The sequence below is a fragment of the Pantherophis guttatus genome, chromosome 18, assembly GCF_059756535.1.
Source record: "Pantherophis guttatus breed Tessera chromosome 18, ASM5975653v1, whole genome shotgun sequence".
NCBI lineage: Eukaryota > Metazoa > Chordata > Lepidosauria > Squamata > Colubridae > Pantherophis > Pantherophis guttatus.
In genome coordinates, this window is record NC_142080.1 from 11,418,006 (window position 1) to 11,437,157 (window position 19,152).

The 19,152-nt window shown below is 47.7% G+C and overlaps 1 protein-coding gene across 3 annotated transcripts; it reads right to left on the reverse strand.

Annotated features, from left to right (window-relative positions):
- Positions 1–201: 201 nt before the first annotated feature.
- Positions 202–18,439, reverse strand: LOC148111565 (uncharacterized). Of its 3 annotated transcripts, XM_087880740.1 has the most exons (6): positions 18,076–18,439; positions 17,531–17,678; positions 15,413–16,964; positions 9,702–9,787; positions 4,068–4,153; positions 202–2,081 (listed from the first exon to the last, which is right to left on the reverse strand). In XM_087880740.1, the coding sequence occupies exons 3-6, from the start codon at positions 15,420–15,422 to the stop codon at positions 2,030–2,032; spliced, it is 234 nt and encodes a 77-aa protein (XP_087736866.1). In that variant the 5' UTR covers positions 15,423–16,964; positions 17,531–17,678; positions 18,076–18,439; the 3' UTR covers positions 202–2,029. The 3 variants fall into 3 exon arrangements, 2 of the variants coding, with proteins under 2 accessions (XP_087736866.1, XP_087736865.1); XR_015730343.1 differs by lacking the exons at positions 9,702–9,787; positions 15,413–16,964; positions 17,531–17,678; positions 18,076–18,439 and adding exons at positions 5,190–5,285; positions 5,434–5,774; XM_087880739.1 differs by lacking the exons at positions 9,702–9,787; positions 15,413–16,964; positions 17,531–17,678; positions 18,076–18,439 and adding exons at positions 5,076–5,285; positions 5,434–5,774.
- Positions 18,440–19,152: the final 713 nt, after the last annotated feature.

Below are 19,152 nucleotides of genomic sequence, written 5' to 3' on the forward strand. Positions count from 1 at the left end.
TAGCTTGTGTTGGATCGAAATTGTATGTTCCGACCACATTAAGAACAACCGTATTGAAATATGCTCATGATGCCAAGGCCGTGGGACACTTTGCGTTTGTCAAGACTCTACATCTTGTTAAGAGACAATTTTGGTGGCCTGCACTTAAAAAGGACATAGAGGCATATGTGGCTAGCTGTCCAGTATGTGCCTTGGCTAAAAGACCTCCAGGAAAAACCCCTGGATTACTGCAAGGTGTGGCCAGACCGAATGCCCCATGGAAGGAAATATCTATGGATTTTATTGTGGACTTACCAGAGAGTGAAGGCTGCACTGTCATTTGGGTAGTAACTGATTTGTTTTCCAAACAAGTACATTTCATCCGTTGCTCAAAGATCCCTTCAGCAAAAACCCTTGCAAAACTGTTTATTCGGCAGATTTACCGGCTACATGGATCTCCAAGGGGTGTGCAATTTACTTCCAGTTTCTGGACAGAGTTTTTGAAGTTGATAGGCTCCGCCCAGGGGCTGAGTTCCAGTCACCACCCTCAGACAAATGGGGCCTATGAAAGAACCAATGGGGTTCTAGAACAATACCTGAGGTGTTACGTAAATTACCAGCAAGACAATTGGGTAGACTTGTTGCCATTTGCAGAGGTGGCATATAATAATTCCGTACACAGTAGCACCGGATTCACTCCTTTTAAGGTCGCTTCGGGCCAGGATTTCGTACCCATTCCCGAGCTACCACAAGATGATCCCCAGAATCCCTCTTTGATGGATTGGATTGAACAATTAAAGAGCACATGGGCAGTGACTCGGAAGGCATTAGATGAGGCACACCGGGCCCATAAGGCGCAAGCCGATAAGAAAAGGTCCCCAGCTCACATTTATAAAGTGGGTGATAAAGTTTATTTATCTACTAAATATTTACAGACTACCCAGAAGTCGAAAAAACTGGCCCTAAGTATGTAGGACCATTTCGTGTGATTAGACTGATTAATCCAGTAACAGTTGAATTGGAATTGCCAAAAACGTTGAGACGTATACATCCTGTATTTCATGTTAGTTTATTAAAACCTGAACACTCATCTCCCCTGAGGGCTGATCAAAGCACCCCTCCAATTCCCATTCTCATAGAGGGGGAGCAACATTTTGAAGTTAAGGAAATCTTGGACTCTAGGAAACACCATGGTAAAGTCCAATATCTGATAGCCTGGAAACATTTCCCTTTGTCTCCGGCTGAATGGGTGAATAAACGGGATGTCCGAGCTCCCAAGAAAATACAGCAATTCTATACCAAATACCCAGATAAACCATAATTATTGTATATATTCTGTTTCTCTCTTTTTTCCCTTTCTCTTATTTAGGAATAACTTCTCTTCTGCAAGAGGGGCCGAATGTCAGCCTCAGCTTTGCCTGCTTCAGCTGCCATAAGAAACGGGGGGAGGGACTAGTAAAGGGGGCGAAGGGGGGGAAGGTGCAGGAGGTGTTTTTTCCATTGTAGGACGTGTCTTCCCAAGAAACGAAAGTGAATCTCCAAAGGGGCCGGCTGACCAACTGCCCTACATTCCTGATGAATGACGTTGCCAGACGTGATGCCACCTGACCTTTGGGAGACCTTTGGATTGGATGATGGTCAATGGACATGGGGGGGGAGAAGCTTAGTAGATGCTATTTCGCGCATTTTGCTCACTTCCAGCTTTACCTGGGTTGCGATCATTTCATATTCAGTAAAAGTACTAAGCTCTTTAAAATGATTGAGTTTGGGTTTTTCTTTCCTGGATATTGAAGGAAGCATACCTGACACCGCCGCTACCGTGCCGCCGAATCCGGGAGATCCTCGACTTACGACAGCCGCCGCCACCGTCTCCAGGGATCCTCGACCTGCGACCGCCTCACCTCCTCGCCTTCTTCCAGCCTTCGCCCAAGATGCAGGGGCCCAGCCATGGCATCCGACGCCCAGGGAGGGCTATGGGCCCGCCAGGAGCGAGCCCAGCCCCCCACCAGCAGGCCTAGGCCTAGGCCTGAGAGCAGCAATAAGGAGCTCCTCACCAGACGACCTCCGGCGCGAAATGAGCCTCGCGCATGCCCAGTCGCCACCTACAGGAAGTACAAGGAACATAGAGATAAGTACAAGGAACATAGAGATAAGTACAAGGAACATAGAGATAAGTCAGTTCAGACTGGCAACAAGCATTCCCCCAGCATATTGTGAGTTCACTCACATAAAGAACCATGGACAGCAACAGACTGTAAGTAATATAACTTTCACTGCTGACAATTACAAATTGAAATTAGATGGGGCCAATCTTTTGGAGTGGTACCACCAACTACAGATTGCTTTTCTGAAAGAAAATATGTTGTACTTATTTGATGACCCACCCAAGAAGCCATGGACTTTTGAGATTGACTGTTTGCACCACAGGGCTTACTATCTCCTAATGTCTAGCTTGTCACCCAGCATTTACCCCAGTCTTGGCCACCACTTAACCGTGGCAGAGATACTATAAAAAATACTTAATTTATTTTACAGTAAGAGTGCAGCCACTACAACCAAAAGATCCAGGGAATTTTACTCAGCCAGGCATAAGGCAGGGACACCCATGGGGGAACATATACTCAAGCTAAACACCACCAGGGCAGAACTCATACAAAGGGGGGAAACCATTTCTGATAATATCATGAAAAGCATCATCATAAACTCCCTAAACCCCAGTTGGGAGAACTTTATCATGCAACTGGATAGTCTCAACATAGAGCACCTCTCTTTAGAGACGTTATCCAACAGGCTGATTGCGGAGGACAGCCTGAGAAGGGAACGCTCATCAAGCCTCAGGGAAAGCAGACCAACAAAAAGGGTAGACTTCCAGACCAGGGACCAAGATAAGCCAGAATGTTTTAACTGTGGGTCTAGGAATCACTATAGGAGAGATTGCCCAGAAACCAGAGGGACAGGGACCACAGCTACCATAGGGAAAGGCAAGGCCGCAAACCAGGTTACTCAGACAGGCGCTCCCCAGAAAGCAGGTTCAGGCACAGGGACTCACCCAACCCCAGGGACAGGAGAGGATATAGGGATAGCTCCAGGGATAGTCAGACTGGGTCACTATACGAACTTAGAGACCACCAACACCCAAACACCCAGGCAAAAGGAAGGAACACATGGTTCATTCACTCAGGAGCCACCAATCACACCACCAACAATAGGAACATACTGGAGGCATTCACACCTAAGGAATACCACATCAATGTAGCCAACCAGAACAAGGTATTGGTGAAAGGAGAAGGGAGCGCACACATAGATGGAATAGGGAAGATAGAGGGGGTACTATTCATCCCAGAAATACCCCACAATATATTAGCAACACTCAAACTAAGTAAAGACTTGGGCATTGAGACAACCTTCAGGGAAGGGAAAGCATATATGACCAAAGGAAAGAGAAGCATAGGAAAGATCATCATAGAAGGGGGACTATCCTACTTAGTGCCCCAAGAGCACTCAAACACTAACTCAGAAAGTAACGAGAAAGGGACAAGCATGCCCACAGAAAATAGAGGGGGTGAAGGAGAACACACCGCAGGAGGCAAACCCACCACAAACACAACACACAAAGGGAAACCACATATTGGCAAACCCATTCATGATGGGTGCGCCCACTTACTACACAGAAAACTAGGCCACGCTAGTTTTCCAATGGTACAAAAGATGAATGAATCGGCCTACCCGATAGTAATACATGAGGACAACAAAGCAGCCATAGACATATCCATGGCAGAAGCAGTAGGCCAAAGGTCCAGACATATAGACATTAAGCACAAACATGTCAGAGAATTAACAAACATTGGTTTTATTAAGGCTGTACATTGTGAGACCGCCGAGCAAGCCGCAGACATCCTGACCAAACCTCTACCCAGCAAACAACATGCCTACCTTACGACTAAATTAGGGGTACGGGTACAGAATACGCAAGCAGGTCCTGTCAGAAATAAATGCCTTACTCATGCCAGGGGTCAACAGGGACACAGTAGTGCAGGGGTTAACTACAATACTCACTTGGTCAGTACCACCCACTGACCACTCCTTACCTGAATCTCTGCCCACAAGTATAAAAAGTAGACACACTCTTCCCCGACTTCCACTTCCAGATGCAGTATGTGATGTAATGATGAACCTGTAAATAAAAGAGACTTAATCAAATGATTGACTCATGCCAGTTATTGGGCCTGATCCATGGATTCTGTAACAATATGGTAGCAGAGGATGGTTTTATGGCCCAATAACTCCCGATCACGCAATGAGGACACATCGCTGCCAACGAGATGGCAACGACACCGAAGCAATGAGAGGGCAACCCAGCGGGATCGCCAGGGAAGGCAGAAACCTCGATCGACCCCAAGGCCACCGCAACAGAAGAAAAGGGGGAGGTCAAGAAAGGAAAAATAGCAGACCATGATGACCGGGAGGAAGAAAGACTACGACTCGACGTCCTATGATTACTAAAGGAGCGAGCCAGCGACAAGAACCTTCTCGCGGACCTGCGAAGCTTCATAATGGACCGCGATGTGGCGAGGAGCGAGGAAGACTAGGATCCGGAGCTCGAAAAGCTGAACTCGGTGAGTGGATCGCCCCAAAAAGACCCCACAGCAGTCACCGAGCCGCGAAGCCCCGCTCAAAATTTGAAACGGCGGCCATCTTTGACCACGTGGTCAGACAAGATGGCCGACTCCCGTCCAATCGGTAGCCAGAATTCAAAATGGCCGGCGCGCGAAAAATACCCGACCCTAAGCGGCGAAGAAAGTGACCGGGGTGAGGGGACAGAATCCGATTCGGACTCCAGATGCACCCCGACCGAGTGGCAAGTCGATAAGGCCATGAAGACCCTTGCCGCCGCCTTCAGCCCAGGCCTCAAAATCGCAAAAGGGGAACCGGAGGGGCCCAAGCAAAAAGGAAAGCGAGGAGAGGGGCACCGGAACACCCACCCGAGGACTACCGATGCCCACGCCAGTGCGCCAACCCCCCTACACACCCCAAGGACACCGCGCCTCCGATCGCCCAGGCCACGCACCCCAGAACGCAGGGATTGGGGCAGCTACCTGCATTCGTCGCCGGGACTCCAACGCCATCAGGATCTTCACTTTGACGAAGCCGCTGCAAGACGACACCTTCCGGAGCACACCTGGACCCCCAAGACCGAAGCCGAGGCCTACCTGAGAGATAGAGACCTCTACGCCGGAGCTGCAATGAACAGGTCCTTCCACGATGACGGCAGAGCTGAAATGGACTTCGCGCATGCGCTGTTTCACCTAGAGGAAGAAAAAAGAAAAAAATTACAGAGAGGGACTTTTAAACTGCCGGCAAGCGTTCCCATGCCGTACTGCTGTTATAGGCACATAAAGAACCATGGACAGCAGCCTGCAGTAAGTAATTTTACAAATAATGCTGGGAACTTACCAAGTGACTTTCCAAAGTTGAGGATGGATTGGGGCAATATCCTAGAGTGGTCACAGCAGCTTCAGGTGGTGTTCCTAAAAGAAAACATGTCACATTTTATTAATGACCCCCCCAGAGAGACCATGGACTTTAGAGTTGGACTGTATTGCACCATAGGGCATTTTACCTTTTAATTTCTAGCATATCTCCCACAATTTACCATAGCATTGGTCACAATCTCACTGTGTCAGAAATCATACAAAAAATGTTTGGGTTATTTTACAGTGAAAGTGTGGCAACCACTACCCAGATTTCCAAAGATTTCTTCTCTGCCAGAGTCAAACCGGGGACCCCCATAAGCGAGCACCTGGTGTCCCTAAACGCTACCAGGGCAGACTACACCTTAGGGGGGAAGTCATATCAGATCAGATCATGAAGAGTGTAATAATTAACTCTTTAGATCACTCATGGGACAGCTTCTTAGCACACTTAGATACTGTTAGTCTAGGCCTCCTGTCCGTTGAGAAGCTGTCTAACAAACTGATCGCTGAAGACAATCTGAAAAGGAGCCGCTCTGGTCCCTCCAGAGAACATAAACATGAAAAGAAAGTAGCCTTCCAAGACAGGCAGCATGGCGTAACAGAGTGCTATAGCTGCGGGTCAAGGGGACATCTCAAGAGAGACTGCCCCAAGAACCACAGAGAGAGAAGCAGACCGGAACATAGATTCAGACAGACAGAGAGACACACTTCTGAAGAGAGGTACAGACGCAGGGACTCACCCAATCCCAGAGACAGGAGGGGGAACAGGGATAGTTCACGTGACAGCAGAACAGGATCATTATATGGGATAGGGGAGCGCACCCACATAACATGTCAGGATGGGGAGGCCAATTCGTGGCTTCTGGACTCTGGGGCCTCCAACCACACGACCTATAACCAAAAACTGCTCTCCTCATTCACAGAGGAGAATTTTTCAATCAAGGTTGCAAACCAAAGCGAGGTTAAGGTAACAGGCAGGGGGGTAGTTACGCTACCAGGCATAGGGAAAATAGAGGGGGTATTACTGGTCCCGGAGATACCCCACAACATATTGGCTGCATTAAAACTCAGTGAAGAATCAGGGATCAAGGTAACCTTTGCAGAAGGGAAGGCTCACGTCAGCAAGGGTAGAGAGGGAGTAGGTAGAGTGACAATCAAGCAAGGGCTACCATACATAACATTCCATGAGAATAACACACCCAGCATATACACCAACTCAGAATACATGAAGGACACTAACCAGGACAAAGCTGAGGAAGAACAGGTGAATGAGAGAGAGACAGAGAGTGAGGAGAACATGACACATGAAACACACTCCACCAAACACACCCAGGGAAGGCCATCGATAGGCAAACTCATGCACGACGACTGCGCTCACTTACTACACCGGAGACTAGGGCACGCCAGTTTCCCCGTAATCCAAAAAATGGCCAACTGTACCGAGGGCGTCAAAATAAAGAGTTGTGAAAATTACCTCGAGTGCTCGGTGTGCTAATGTTCTAAGCTAAAGGTCAAACCCAGACCTAAGAAATCCTCACGCGCCACCAAACAAGTATTCAATTTAGTCCATATGGATCTGGTGGGGCCCCTAAGGCCATCCATGAAATACAAGAAAAGATACTTTCTCACCATCGTAGACGATTATAGTCGTTATAGCTTCGTCTATACTCTAAAACGAAAGGATGAGGCCTTCCAAAAATTCAAAGAGTTCTACAAAAGGGTAGAGACTCAAAACAACACACAAATCAAACAAATCATGACAGACAGAGGATCTGAGTTCCTGTCAAAGGATTTCTCTCATTGGCTCAGATCCAAAGGCGTGCTTCACTTTACGTCGTCCCCGTTCTCGGCCTTTCAGAACGGTGTCGCAGAACGACGAAATTCCACGCTACAGACTATGATCAGGTGCGCTTTAGAGGACGCGGGAATTGGTCAACATTTTTGGTCTGAGGCCTTAGTTTACTCAAACTACACACTCAACAGAACCTGGTCCAGTGTAATAGACAAAACGCCATACGAACTCATGTACAACAAAAAACCACAGATAGCACACCTACATGTATTCGGCGTAACTGCTGATGTCCATATACTCAAACAGCTGCGCAGGAAGGGGGACAAAGTATCCAGGAGACTGAGATTTATGGGGTACGAGCCAGGTACCAAGGGGTTCAGATTTGTGGACAATAACGACAGATTCGTGATCTCTAGGACAGCGGTATTCCATGAACAAGCTAACTGGTCCAGGATACACCTCAACGAGGTATCCACCAGGCGGGAGACTAGGCCAGACGAGCAAGTGCAAGATAAACACGAAACGGCAGATAGACAGGAAAGGAAGGAACACAAACCCAAGCTCCAAGGCATCAAGGTTGAGGAATGGAAAGGGAATCACCCCAAGATAAGTGTAGACTCACTAACACAAAAGGAAGCCAGGTACTTACATGACACCGAACAAACGACAGATAGGCCAGTCAGATCAACCAGGAACCAATTACCAAGAAGGTTAAATGACTATGTGATGCACATACACACGAACCATATCACACCTAACTCATATGAAGAGGTATTGAGACTACCACAAGAGGAGAGGTCGAAATGGGAATCAGCCATGGCCAAGGAAATGGACAGTCTGAGAGAGCTAGAAGTTTACATTCCAGCCGAGGTTCCAGAGGGCAAAAATACGATAGGTACCAGGTGGATCTTCAAAATCAAGAACCTGGAGGGTGGCCAAAACCTGTACAAGGCTAGGCTGGTTGCCCAGGGATTTGCCCAGAGGTTCCCAGAAGACTACACTGACACTTACTCACCAACTGTAAGGACTGAAAGTGTCAAAAGTGCTCTGGTCATCGCTTCCCTGCTAGGACTAGAGGTACATCAGTTCAATGTATAGACAGCTTACCTGCATGCCAACCTAGATAAGGAAATATACGTTAGGGCACCACACAGTAAAGAGACCAACAGGGGGGGACACCTGGCTACTTCACAAAAACCTATATGGACTGAAACAATCCGGCAAACGCTGGTATGAGTGCCTGGTTGAGGTCCTGAAGTCAATGGGATTTACAGCAACCATAGCCGACAACTGTTTTTTCACTAGGAGAGAGGGGGATTCACCAGAATACATCCTAGTCTACGTGGACGACATACTTTACATCAGTAAACACGAAGGGAACCGCAACGCCTTCGCCAGTAAACTAAGTGAACACTTCACATTAAAATACCTAGGGAAAATAAACAGATACCTAGGCGTGCAGGTCAACGAAACACCTAAGGGCTTTCAACTGTCCCAGAAAGAAAAGATAGAAGAAATACTACACAAATGCAACATGGCAGATGCCAAGGGGTGTGAATCACCCATGCAGCCGGACTTCCTAAAAAATACACATGGTGAATCACCCGAGTTTGAAGACAACACACTGTACAGGTCAGTCATAGGCTCTCTTTTATATATCGCCAACTGGACCAGGCCAGATATTGCATTATCAGTTAATCTATTGTCCAGGCACATAGGCAAACCCACCATGTACCACTGGGACGCTGTAAAGAGGGTACTGAGGTACCTGAAGCAAAGTGCCGACGCATGTCTAGTCCTAGAACCAGAGCCGTCCAATGAGCCCGTCCTCTCCTGCTATGCTGATGCTGACTGGGCCGGTGACACCAAAAGCTGGAAAAGCACATCAGGATACGTATTCTACTTGAACAATAGTCCGGTGCATTGGTACACGGGTAAGCAAAACTTAGTGGCCACTTCAACCACAGAGGCGGAGTACATATGCCTATCCAAGGCCGCAAACAACCTCATTTGGTTTGACGACCTACTCGCCAGTGTGTGGTGCAAACCTGCGTATCCGATAAACATCTACGAAGACAACAAGGCCGCTATAGAAATCTCCATGGCCGACGCGGTAGGGCAGAGATCCAGGCATATTGACATAAAGTACAAGCATGTGAGACAGCTCTCTAAAATCGGATTTGTAAAGGCCATACATTGCGACACAGAAGAACAGACTGCAGACATACTCACGAAACCACTACAGGGCAGGCAACACTCACACCTGGTATCCAAACTCAATATCCACCCTTGGGCACCATTTAAACAGTCAGATCCACAGCCACAGGTCAGGCATTTAGAGGGGGATTTGTCAGAAATAAATGCCTTAATCATGCCAGGGGTCAACAGGGACACAGTAGTGCAGGGGTCAACTACAATACTCACTTGGTCAGTACCACCCACTGACCACTCCTTACCTGAATCTCTGCCCACAAGTATAAAAAGTAGACACACTCTTCCCCGACTTCCACTTCCAGATGCAGTATGTGACGTAATGATGAACCTGTAAATAAAAGAGACTTATTCAAATGATTGACTCGTGCCAGTTATTGGGCCTGATCCATGGATTCTGTAACAGGTCCAACTGTTGGGCATTTAGAGGGGGATTTGTTATGTGTAAATGCCCACCATTCACCATCCCAGGTATGATAAGGGTTAACTCTACATCCACCTAGATCCTCCCCTGACCCCTCCTTCCCTTAGCTCCGCCTCCCAGGTACTTAAGTCATGGTCCAGGCGTCCAGGGGCCACTTCCAGCTAAATACCTGTAATAGAAACGTTGATCAATAAAGAGCATTGGTTCACTGCATCCTGTGTTTGGATTCATTGGGGAAGATCCTAGAAATCAGTCTCAGGGAGGGGAGAGGGAGAGAAAGAAGGAGGGAGGGAGACACAGAAGGCGAAAGTGAGGGAGAGGAAAGGTTAGAGGGGAAGAAAGGGAGGGAAGGGAAGAGTGAAAAAGAGAGAGGGAGGGTGAGAGAGAGTGGGAGGCGAGAGGGAGGTTGAGGAATTCTCTAAATGGAGTAATTCATTGAGTAATTGAATTCACATCATGATTTCTCTAGCTTGGTGATTTTCTTCTCCCTAACCAGCAGATCTCGTCTGAGCTCTCCATATTTGCTCTTTTGGGAACTTATTCAGCTTCTCTAAACTGGGGCTGAAGGTGATGTTCAGAGAGGCCAACACCTACCTGCCCCGTCCCGATCTAAGAGAGAAGACCATCGGGAAGGTTTTCTTCTCGGAGGTGAGGAGACCTTGGGATGCACCCCAATATTCTGGACAGCCATTTCTCTGAGGTTGTAGAGCAGGGGTCCTCCAACGTTTTAAAGAGGGGGCCGATTCATTTTTTTTGCCTTTCTCCTTCCTAAGCCCCCGTTTAAATTGTTTTTAAAGACTTTTAATTTGAAGGAGTTCTTTACAAGCCCAGAGCTGCTTTTCCAGGCTGCACCGGCGAGATCACCCCTCAGCTGGCCCTCAGCTGGCCTTGCAGCTGGCTCGCTGGGAGATAAGGCAGTTAGGGGCGGGGCAAGGGGCGGGGCTTAATCACACCACTCCGCGGGCCGTATTCTTTGCCCGTGGGCCGTAGTTTGAGGGTGCCTGTTGTAGAGGGTCTGCTGCTTGAGCAGGGGGTCTCCAAGGTCTTCTGCTAGTCTGTTAATCGGTGGAAGGGCTTCCCTCCAGAAGTTGTTGGTGGGGAAGGTGGGAGGGAGGGAAAAGAAGGGAGGGAGGGAGGGAGGAAGGAAGGAAGACTCAATGACCACAATTTCCTTTTACTCTTTGCATTATAGGCAGTTTTGTATTCTTACAACTATCATTTACATTACCTTTTGCCATACTGTAGTCCTTGACATATCACTGTCATAGAACCTCCAGTGGTCACTAAGTGATCGCAGCAGTCCTTAAGCCAATGCCGTGGTCGAATACTTAGGATAAACCAGATCTTTCAGTGATTTCCGTCTAAAAGTTGTCCTCGATATACGACCACAACTGAGCCCCAAATTTCTGTTGCTAAGCGAAAGTTCTTAAGCAAGTTTTGCCTCATTGTTTGACCTTCCTTGCCACAGTTGTTAAGTGAATCGCTGCAGATGACACCAAGCTGGCAGGAATAGCCAACACTCCAGCAGATAGGCTCAAGATACGGAAGGATCTTGACAGATCTTGAACATTGGGCGCTATCTAACAAAATGAAATTCAAGAGTGAAAAGAGCAAGGTTCTACTTTTAGGGAAGAAAAACCAAATGCACAGGTACCGTAGATGTGGTCCCTTGCTCAATAGTGGTGACTGTGAGAGGGGTCTTGGAGTCCTAGTGGACAACCATTTAGATAGGAGCCAGCCGTGTGCAGCAGCTGCCAAAAAAGCCAACACAGTTCTGGGCTGCGTAAACAGAGGGAGAGAATCAAGAGCCCGTGAAGTCTTAATACCACTGGAGGCGAAAACATATGAAGAACGGTTGCAGGAACTGGGTAATTTAATTTAATTTAATTAATTGAATTTATATGCCGCCCCTCTCCGAAGACTCAGGGCGGCTATGTCTAGTTTGATGAAGAGAAGGACTAGGGGAGACAGGATAGCAGTCTTCCAATATCTCAGGGGCTGCCCCAAAGAAGAAGGGGAGGGAGAAGAAGCAACGGGTGGAAACTCATCAAGGAGAGAAGCAACCGAGAACTAAGGAGAGATTTCCTGACCGTTAGAACATTCACCCAGTGGGACAACTTGCCTCCAGAAGTTGAAGCTGAAGTTGAAACTCCAACCACACTGGAAGCTTTTCAGAAGAGATTGGTCTGAGATGATTGTCGGGTCACCTGCCTGAGCTAGGGGTTGGACTAGAAGGCCTCCAAGGTCCCTTCCAACTCTCTTATTCTGAAATAATTGGAGAATTCTACTCAGTTCAAAGTTCAACTGATTAAGACAATAGCTGTGACTCGTGGAAACAGCAGATAGTTATGTTCAGTGAAGGCATTCAAAATACACAAAGACATTATTAATAGGGTATATTTCTCACAGACGCTGGGACCCTGAACATAACACGCTCTCATATTGTTGTTTGACTTATTAGCGTTTATTTCATGTCTAAAGTCTCTTCCAGTAATGAAACTATTTGTGTCCAATCCAGAAAACGTTCAGCAAGTGAATGGCAGCTCAAATCTCTGGAGAAAGCGCAGACACCTTGATGTGCCGTGTAACCCCGTGAGAAAGAAGGAATGGTTAGGTGCAAAACTGACGGTAGGGAGATCTGATGCCATGAAGGTTGTTCAAAGCTGAAGAGGCCAAGAAACTCGAAATTTAAAGAGCTGCCGGTGTTTAAAGCAACTGGAGCAAACTCAGCTCTGAAACCAGAAGCTGCATTGAATCACCAAAATCGCCCCCCCCTTCAAAACAAACTTTCTTTCTTTCTTCATCTAAGTGAAAGGATTGTCCATCTCACAAAGGAAGAGATTCTGGATGGTCTGCAAGGAAACTGAAACGCAGGCAACCCTTGACTTGCCATCACAATCTAGGCCAAAATTGAGGTTGCTAAGCGAGACGGTCCTTAAGTGAGTTTTGCCCCATTTTACAACCTTTCTTGCCACCGTTGTTAAGTGAATCCCTAGAGTGGAAACTAGACAGCCACTTATCCGAAATGCTATAGGTTCTCCTGCTTGAACAGGGGGCTGGACTAGAAGCCCTCCAAGATCCCTTCCAGCTCATTCTATTCTATTCTATTCTATTCTATTCTACTCTACTCTACTCTACTCTACTCTACTCTACTCTACTCTACTCTACTCTACTCTACTCCAGTTCCAACACTCACTCTTCACAACAGGATGGATCATAGGCTGAAAAAGCTTCCCTTCCTGAAGAAGGACAGCAAGGAGTCAGAGTCACAAATCAGCAACAATGACCTGTGTCAGTGGGACAACCAGGAAGTCCTCTTCTCTGGCTCCCACCCATCCAGTTCTTTAGCCAGAACCATGGAGGCCTTGCCTCTGATTGTGACGTCTTCCCCAGTTCAATTGGACATCCAGAAGAAGGTGCAGCCTCCAGCGCTGGTGCTGCCAGAATTGGTGCGCAGGACATCTGCCAGGACTCCTCTGAAGGCTTCTCAGGGGGAGATGAAGCCTGGCCTGAAAGAGCCCCCTCCCTTTCCAAGGAGGCCCAAGAGGGAAAGGCCTCGGGGGAGAAAACGCTCTCAAGACACCGTCCTTCCCTCATATCCAGGTATAGATGCTACAGGGCTGGGCTACCTATGGAACCACCTTGTCCCATCACATCAGCCCATCCCACACTACCAATCAATCTATCTATCAGAACACAGCCAGAAGGGACCTTGAAGGTCTTCTAGTCCAACCTCCTGCTCAAGAAGGAGATGCTACACAATCCCAGACAAATGCCTATCCAGTCTCTTCTTAAAAGCCTCCAGTGATGAAGCACTCACAACTTCTGGTGGCAAGAAGTTCCACTGGTTGATTGTCCTCACTGTTAGGAAGTTTCTCCTTAATTCCAGGCTGCTTCTCTCCATGAGTAGCTTCCATCCGTTGCTTCTCTTCCTGCCTTCTGCTGCTTTGGAAAATAAGTTGACCCCCTCCGCCATATATGGAATTGGAAAAAATTCCAATTCCATATATGGAGTTCAAAGTTCCTCCTCAAGACGGTTGTCTAAGAACATGAAGATCAGGGACTCGAGAGTTATGACACGTTTGACCCTTCCCTCAGGATCAGTCTGGTCTAAGCACATTTTTTTCTCTCTTCGCTTTGAGAAGACTTGTCCCATCAAATTGCCCATCAATCTCTGTCTGTCTCTTCTTCTCAGAACTCTCTGACGAGTCCTTTAAAATTTTATGGGAGAGCAGGAAGCTGCTAAAAGGCAGACCCATCAAGGAAGTCCTCATGAACCTCATGATTTAGCAATGCAGTGCAAGCCATCAAAAATTTAATATTATGTGCCGGCTATCAGGAGGAGTTCAGTCAGTTGGAGAAGGTTAGATGCTGGGACATGATGGTGACTCCTGATGGTTTGTTCGAAGCCGTTTTCTTCCTGGTCCTGTAAGAAATTAAAAGACAAAAGAGGTTGGCTACAAGTGGCAGCGGGTGGGAGAGGGAGGGGAGGGGAGAGGGAGAGGAAGAAGAAAAGGCAGAGAGAGAGAGAAAGCTAGAGAGAGTGGGGAGAGGGAGGGGAGAGGGAGAGAGAAAGAGAGGAACTGGGAGAGAGAGGAAGAGGAGAGAGGGAGGGAGGGAGAAAGAGAAAGAGGGAAAGAGAGAGGGAGGGGGAGAGAGGGAGAGGGAGGGGGAGAGGGAGGGAGAGAAAGAGAGAGAAAGAGAGAGAGGGTGAGAAATTCTCTAAATGGAGTAATTCATTGAGTAATTGAATTCAGATCATGATTTCTCTAGCTTGGTGATTTTCTTCTCCCTAACCAGCAGATCTCGTCTGAGCTCTCCATATTTGCTCTTTTGGGAACTTAGTCAGCTTCTCTAAACTGGGGCTGAAGGTGATGTTCAGAGAGGCCAACACCTACCTGCCCCGTCCCGATCTAAGAGAGAAGACCATCGGGAAGGTTTTCTTCTCGGAGGTGAGGAGACCTTGGGATGCACCCCAATATTCTGGGCAGCCATTGGTCTGAGGTTGTAGAGCAGGGGTCCTCCAACGTTTTAAAGAGGGGGCCGATTCATTTTTTTTGCCTTTCTCCTTCCTAAGCCCCCGTTTAAATTGTTTTTAAAGACTTTTAATTTGAAGGAGTTCTTTCCAAGCCCAGAGCTGCTTTTCCAGGCTGCACCGGCGAGATCACCCCTCAGCTGGCCCTCAGCTGGCCTTGCAGCTGGCTCGCTGGGAGATAAGGCAGTTAGGGGCGGGGCAAGGGGCGGGGCTTAATCACACCACTCCGCGGGCCGTATTCTTTGCCCGTGGGCCGTAGTTTGAGGGTGCCTGTTGTAGAGGGTCTGCTGCTTGAGCAGGGGGTCTCCAAGGTCTTCTGCTATTCTGTTGATCGGTGGAAGGGCTTCCCTCCAGAAGTTGTTGGTGGGGAAGGTGGGAGGGAGGGAAAAGAAGGGAGGGAGGGAGGGAGGAAGGAAGGAAGACTCAATGACCACAATTTCCTTTTACTCTTTGAATTATAGGCAGTTTTGTGTTCTTACAACTATCATTTACATTACCTTTTGCCATACTGTAGTCCTCGACATATGACTGTCATAGAACCTCCAGTGGTCACTAAGTGATTTCAGCAGTCCTTAAGCCAATGCCGTGGTCGAATACTTAGGATAAACCAGATCTTTCAGTGATTTCCGTCTAAAAGTTGTCCTCGATATACGACCACAACTGAGCCCCAAATTTCTGTTGCTAAGCGAAAGTTCTTAAGCAAGTTTTGCCTCATTGTTTGACCTTCCTTGCCACAGTTGTTAAGTGAATCGCTGCAGTGCAGTTCTTACGGTGGTCAATCTGATGAATTAGTGAATCTGGTTTCCCCATTGACTTGGCCTATCAGACGGTCACAAAAGGGATCACGTAACCTCGAAACACTGCGACCGTCATAAATATGGACCGGCAAGTACCCAAATTTCAATCACATGACCATGAGGATGCTACAATGGTCTGAAAGTCTGAAGAATGGGCATGTCCCTTTTGTCAGTGCCGTTGTGACTTTCAGTGGTCACTAACCGAGGACTGTATTTTCTTTTTCTCTCCCCGTAAGGGCTGAAAGTGGCATCTTTAGTCGAGGCTCTCAGGGCAGTTCCCTTCCTTGGCTTGGCTAATGCTCCGTATCTCCACTCTTCTTCCTCAGCTGCTGTATCACCCGGAGGTTGGAGACTTCTTTATGACGCCAGACGTTCTCGAGGTTCTCCTGGAATGGATGATTCAGCCGTATCCTCTTATCCAGATCTTTAGCGTGAGAGGACTGGGATATGTTCTTCAGCACCCCTTGGAGGTAAGAGATGGGGGGCAGGAAGGGAGTGGCTTCCAAGGTAGTAGCAGGTGTGGCCTCACTCTCTGGGAAGTCTTCAAGGCTGGGAAGGACAGAAGAAGGAGAAGAAGACAATCATCAGGAACAGGATGGACTCAGCTAGAGTGGTGGGTGCACCCCTGGAAGATCTGAAGGATCAAGTAGATCCTCTTGGAGAAGATCTCAAAGCAGAACAAGAGGAAACAGATGGGAACTGATGAAGGAGAGAAACAACCTGGAACTAAGGAGAAATTTCCTGACTGTGAGAACAATTCATCCTTGGAACGACTTGTCTCCAGAAGTTGTGGCTGCTCCATCACTGGAGCTTTTCAAGAAGAGACCAGGCAGCCATTTGTCCAGCATAGTCTAGGGTCTTCTGCTTGAGCAGGGGGTTGGACTGGAAGACCTCCAAGTTCCTTTTCAACCCTCTTCTTCTATGCTCTGTGGGCTTCTCTTGTGCTTGTCATGATCGCTGCGAGACTCAGAGAACTCCAGTGACCGTGTTTGATTGCTCGTTCCTTTCCCTGCTTCCTCCAGAAGAACATCTCAGGGCCAGTTTTCATGCCGGTCATCAACTGCGCTTGTCACCCAGAGAAGAGTGTAGCGAAGGAAACTCTCCGGACCCTTCATTTCCTCCTTAGGCTCCTTGCTGCGGACATCCATGCATTGAGGCGGTCCATCTAATTCCTCTCCTGTTGAAATATTTTCCTGACGAAAGTCAACCAAATCACGACAAACTGGTTTCCCCTCCTCTTTTTTAATTATTTCTGTAAGAAATAAGAAATGAATGAAGGAATCAATAAATACATGAGTGAATGGATGTATAAAGGAACGAATAAACAAAGGAATAGATGGATAAATGAATAAATAAATGAATGGATTAATGAATAGATGAACCGATGGATGGATGAATGACTGGATGGATAGATGGAAGGATGGAAGGATGGATGGATGAATATCAAAGCTGTTCTGGCGAGGAAGCCCACAGATGCCTCTACTTTCAGTGGTGCATTTTGGGGGGTGGGGGCTTATGCCAAATTTTGCTCCAATTTTTTTTTTTAATTTCTATACCGCCCTTCTCCCGAAGGACTCAGAGCGGTGAACAGCCACAAGATAAAACACATAAATACAAAAAATTTAAAATGAATTAAAAACGAATTAAATAATTTCAGCCCCCACCAGTTTGCCCACTGCCTCCCACCAACCAGGGCATGCCTGCTCTTGATGAGGAGACCCCCCGAGGCTGACTCTTCTGCTCAGCCCCTTCCCCCTTCCCTCAGGCCTGGCCCACCTCTAGATTTAAGGAAAGCAGAGCCGCGGGCTGAGGGCTTACTGCAATGGGCATGGTAGACTTGCTGTTTCTTCTCCCGATGGCTTTGGTGCTGGGGTCTTGATCCTGAAGCCTTTTGAGGAGGGGCTTCATGATCTTCAGGTTAGCATAGGGGTCTGCGGCCAGCGCCTTCCATAACTCTCTGGTGCTTCTGTGCAGGTGGAAAAATGGATTGGGGGAAAAATCAGATTCTTTCCCCATTTTCGAAGAGACGGCCAATCCAGATAGATTAAATCCCCCCCACCAACGGAAGAAAGGATTAGAAAACAGATGGCCAAATGAACCGTTTTAATACAAACAGGGTGTGTCTAACTGATGAGGACTTATAAGTCCGAGATAGATCTATCATAGTCTCCTTAGTCTCCCAATGAGCAGCAGAGTGTTTGCTGGCTGCCAGAAAAAAAAAAGCCTAGAAACTAGTGGATTGTGATTTCACTGAATTAGGGTTCCATAAAAATCTTGGTTTATGTAGGAAGAACCTGGCTAAAGAGAAATACACATAAAGCCTATGAAAAGGAAAGGAAAAAAAACAAAAACAAATACTGTACCTTTACAGGGAGGATACATGGGATGAGGGTGTGGCTAACTGATGAGGACTTATAAGTCCGAGATAGATCTATCATAGTCTCCTTAGTCTCCCAATGGGCAGCAGAGTGTTTGCTGGCTGCCAGAAAAAAAAAGCCCAGCATCAGACGCTTGGCCACTGGTTCAGATTTATGACCGTTGCTGTGTCCCAAAGTCAAGCGATCACAGTTTGCGACCTTCTGACAAGGAAAGTCAGTGGGGAAACCAGATTCACTTAACAACCATGTTTCTAACTTGAGAGCTGCAGTGATTCACTTAACAGATGTGACAAGAAAAGTCCTAAAATATCTTTAAAAGGTCATTCCCATATCCTCTTCCCCCTCCCTCTCCCCTCCTTCCCTCCTTCCCTCCCTCCCTCCCTCCCTTTCTTCCCTCCTTCCCTCCTTCCCTCTTTCCCTCTTTCCCTCCCTCCCTCCCTCCCTCCTTTAATTCCTTCCTTCCTTCCTTCCTTCCTTCCTTCCTTCCTTCCTTCCTTCCTTCCTTCTTTCCTCAACAACTGTTTCTAACTCAACAACTGCAGTGGTTCACTTAACAACCATGGCAACAAAGTTCGTAAAATGGGGGGAAATCCACTTAACAACTGTCTTGCTTCAGAACAGCAATGTTGGGCTCACTTGTGTCGTAAGTCGAGGACCGCCCATATATTCCTCTGGGTTGGTATCTCCCTGTGAAGGAGCCAGGGTTGCCAACTGATCTGATGGCAGGAAGCTTACGTTGCTCCTGGGCCTTTGCTGCTTCTTCTCTGCAGCAATGAAAGCCTTCCGAAGCACGGAAACCCTGGTCCACTCCCGAAGTTTGCTTTCCAAGGAAGCCCAGGCAGGTAAAACGTTGGCCGTTCCCCTGCCACATCTGCTGAGGAGTTGGCAAGCCACACCGCACCCTCCGTGGCTGAGAGTTCAGTGGGCCGTCCCTCACGGAGGGCCTCTGCGCCACCGGAAGTGCCAGGGACCCCAAAACTGGTCAAGGGGGGGGAGGTTTCCAGGAGCAGCGTGTCTCCAAAATTAACCCAAAGGTGCTTTTCCCAGAATGACCCAGTTGGA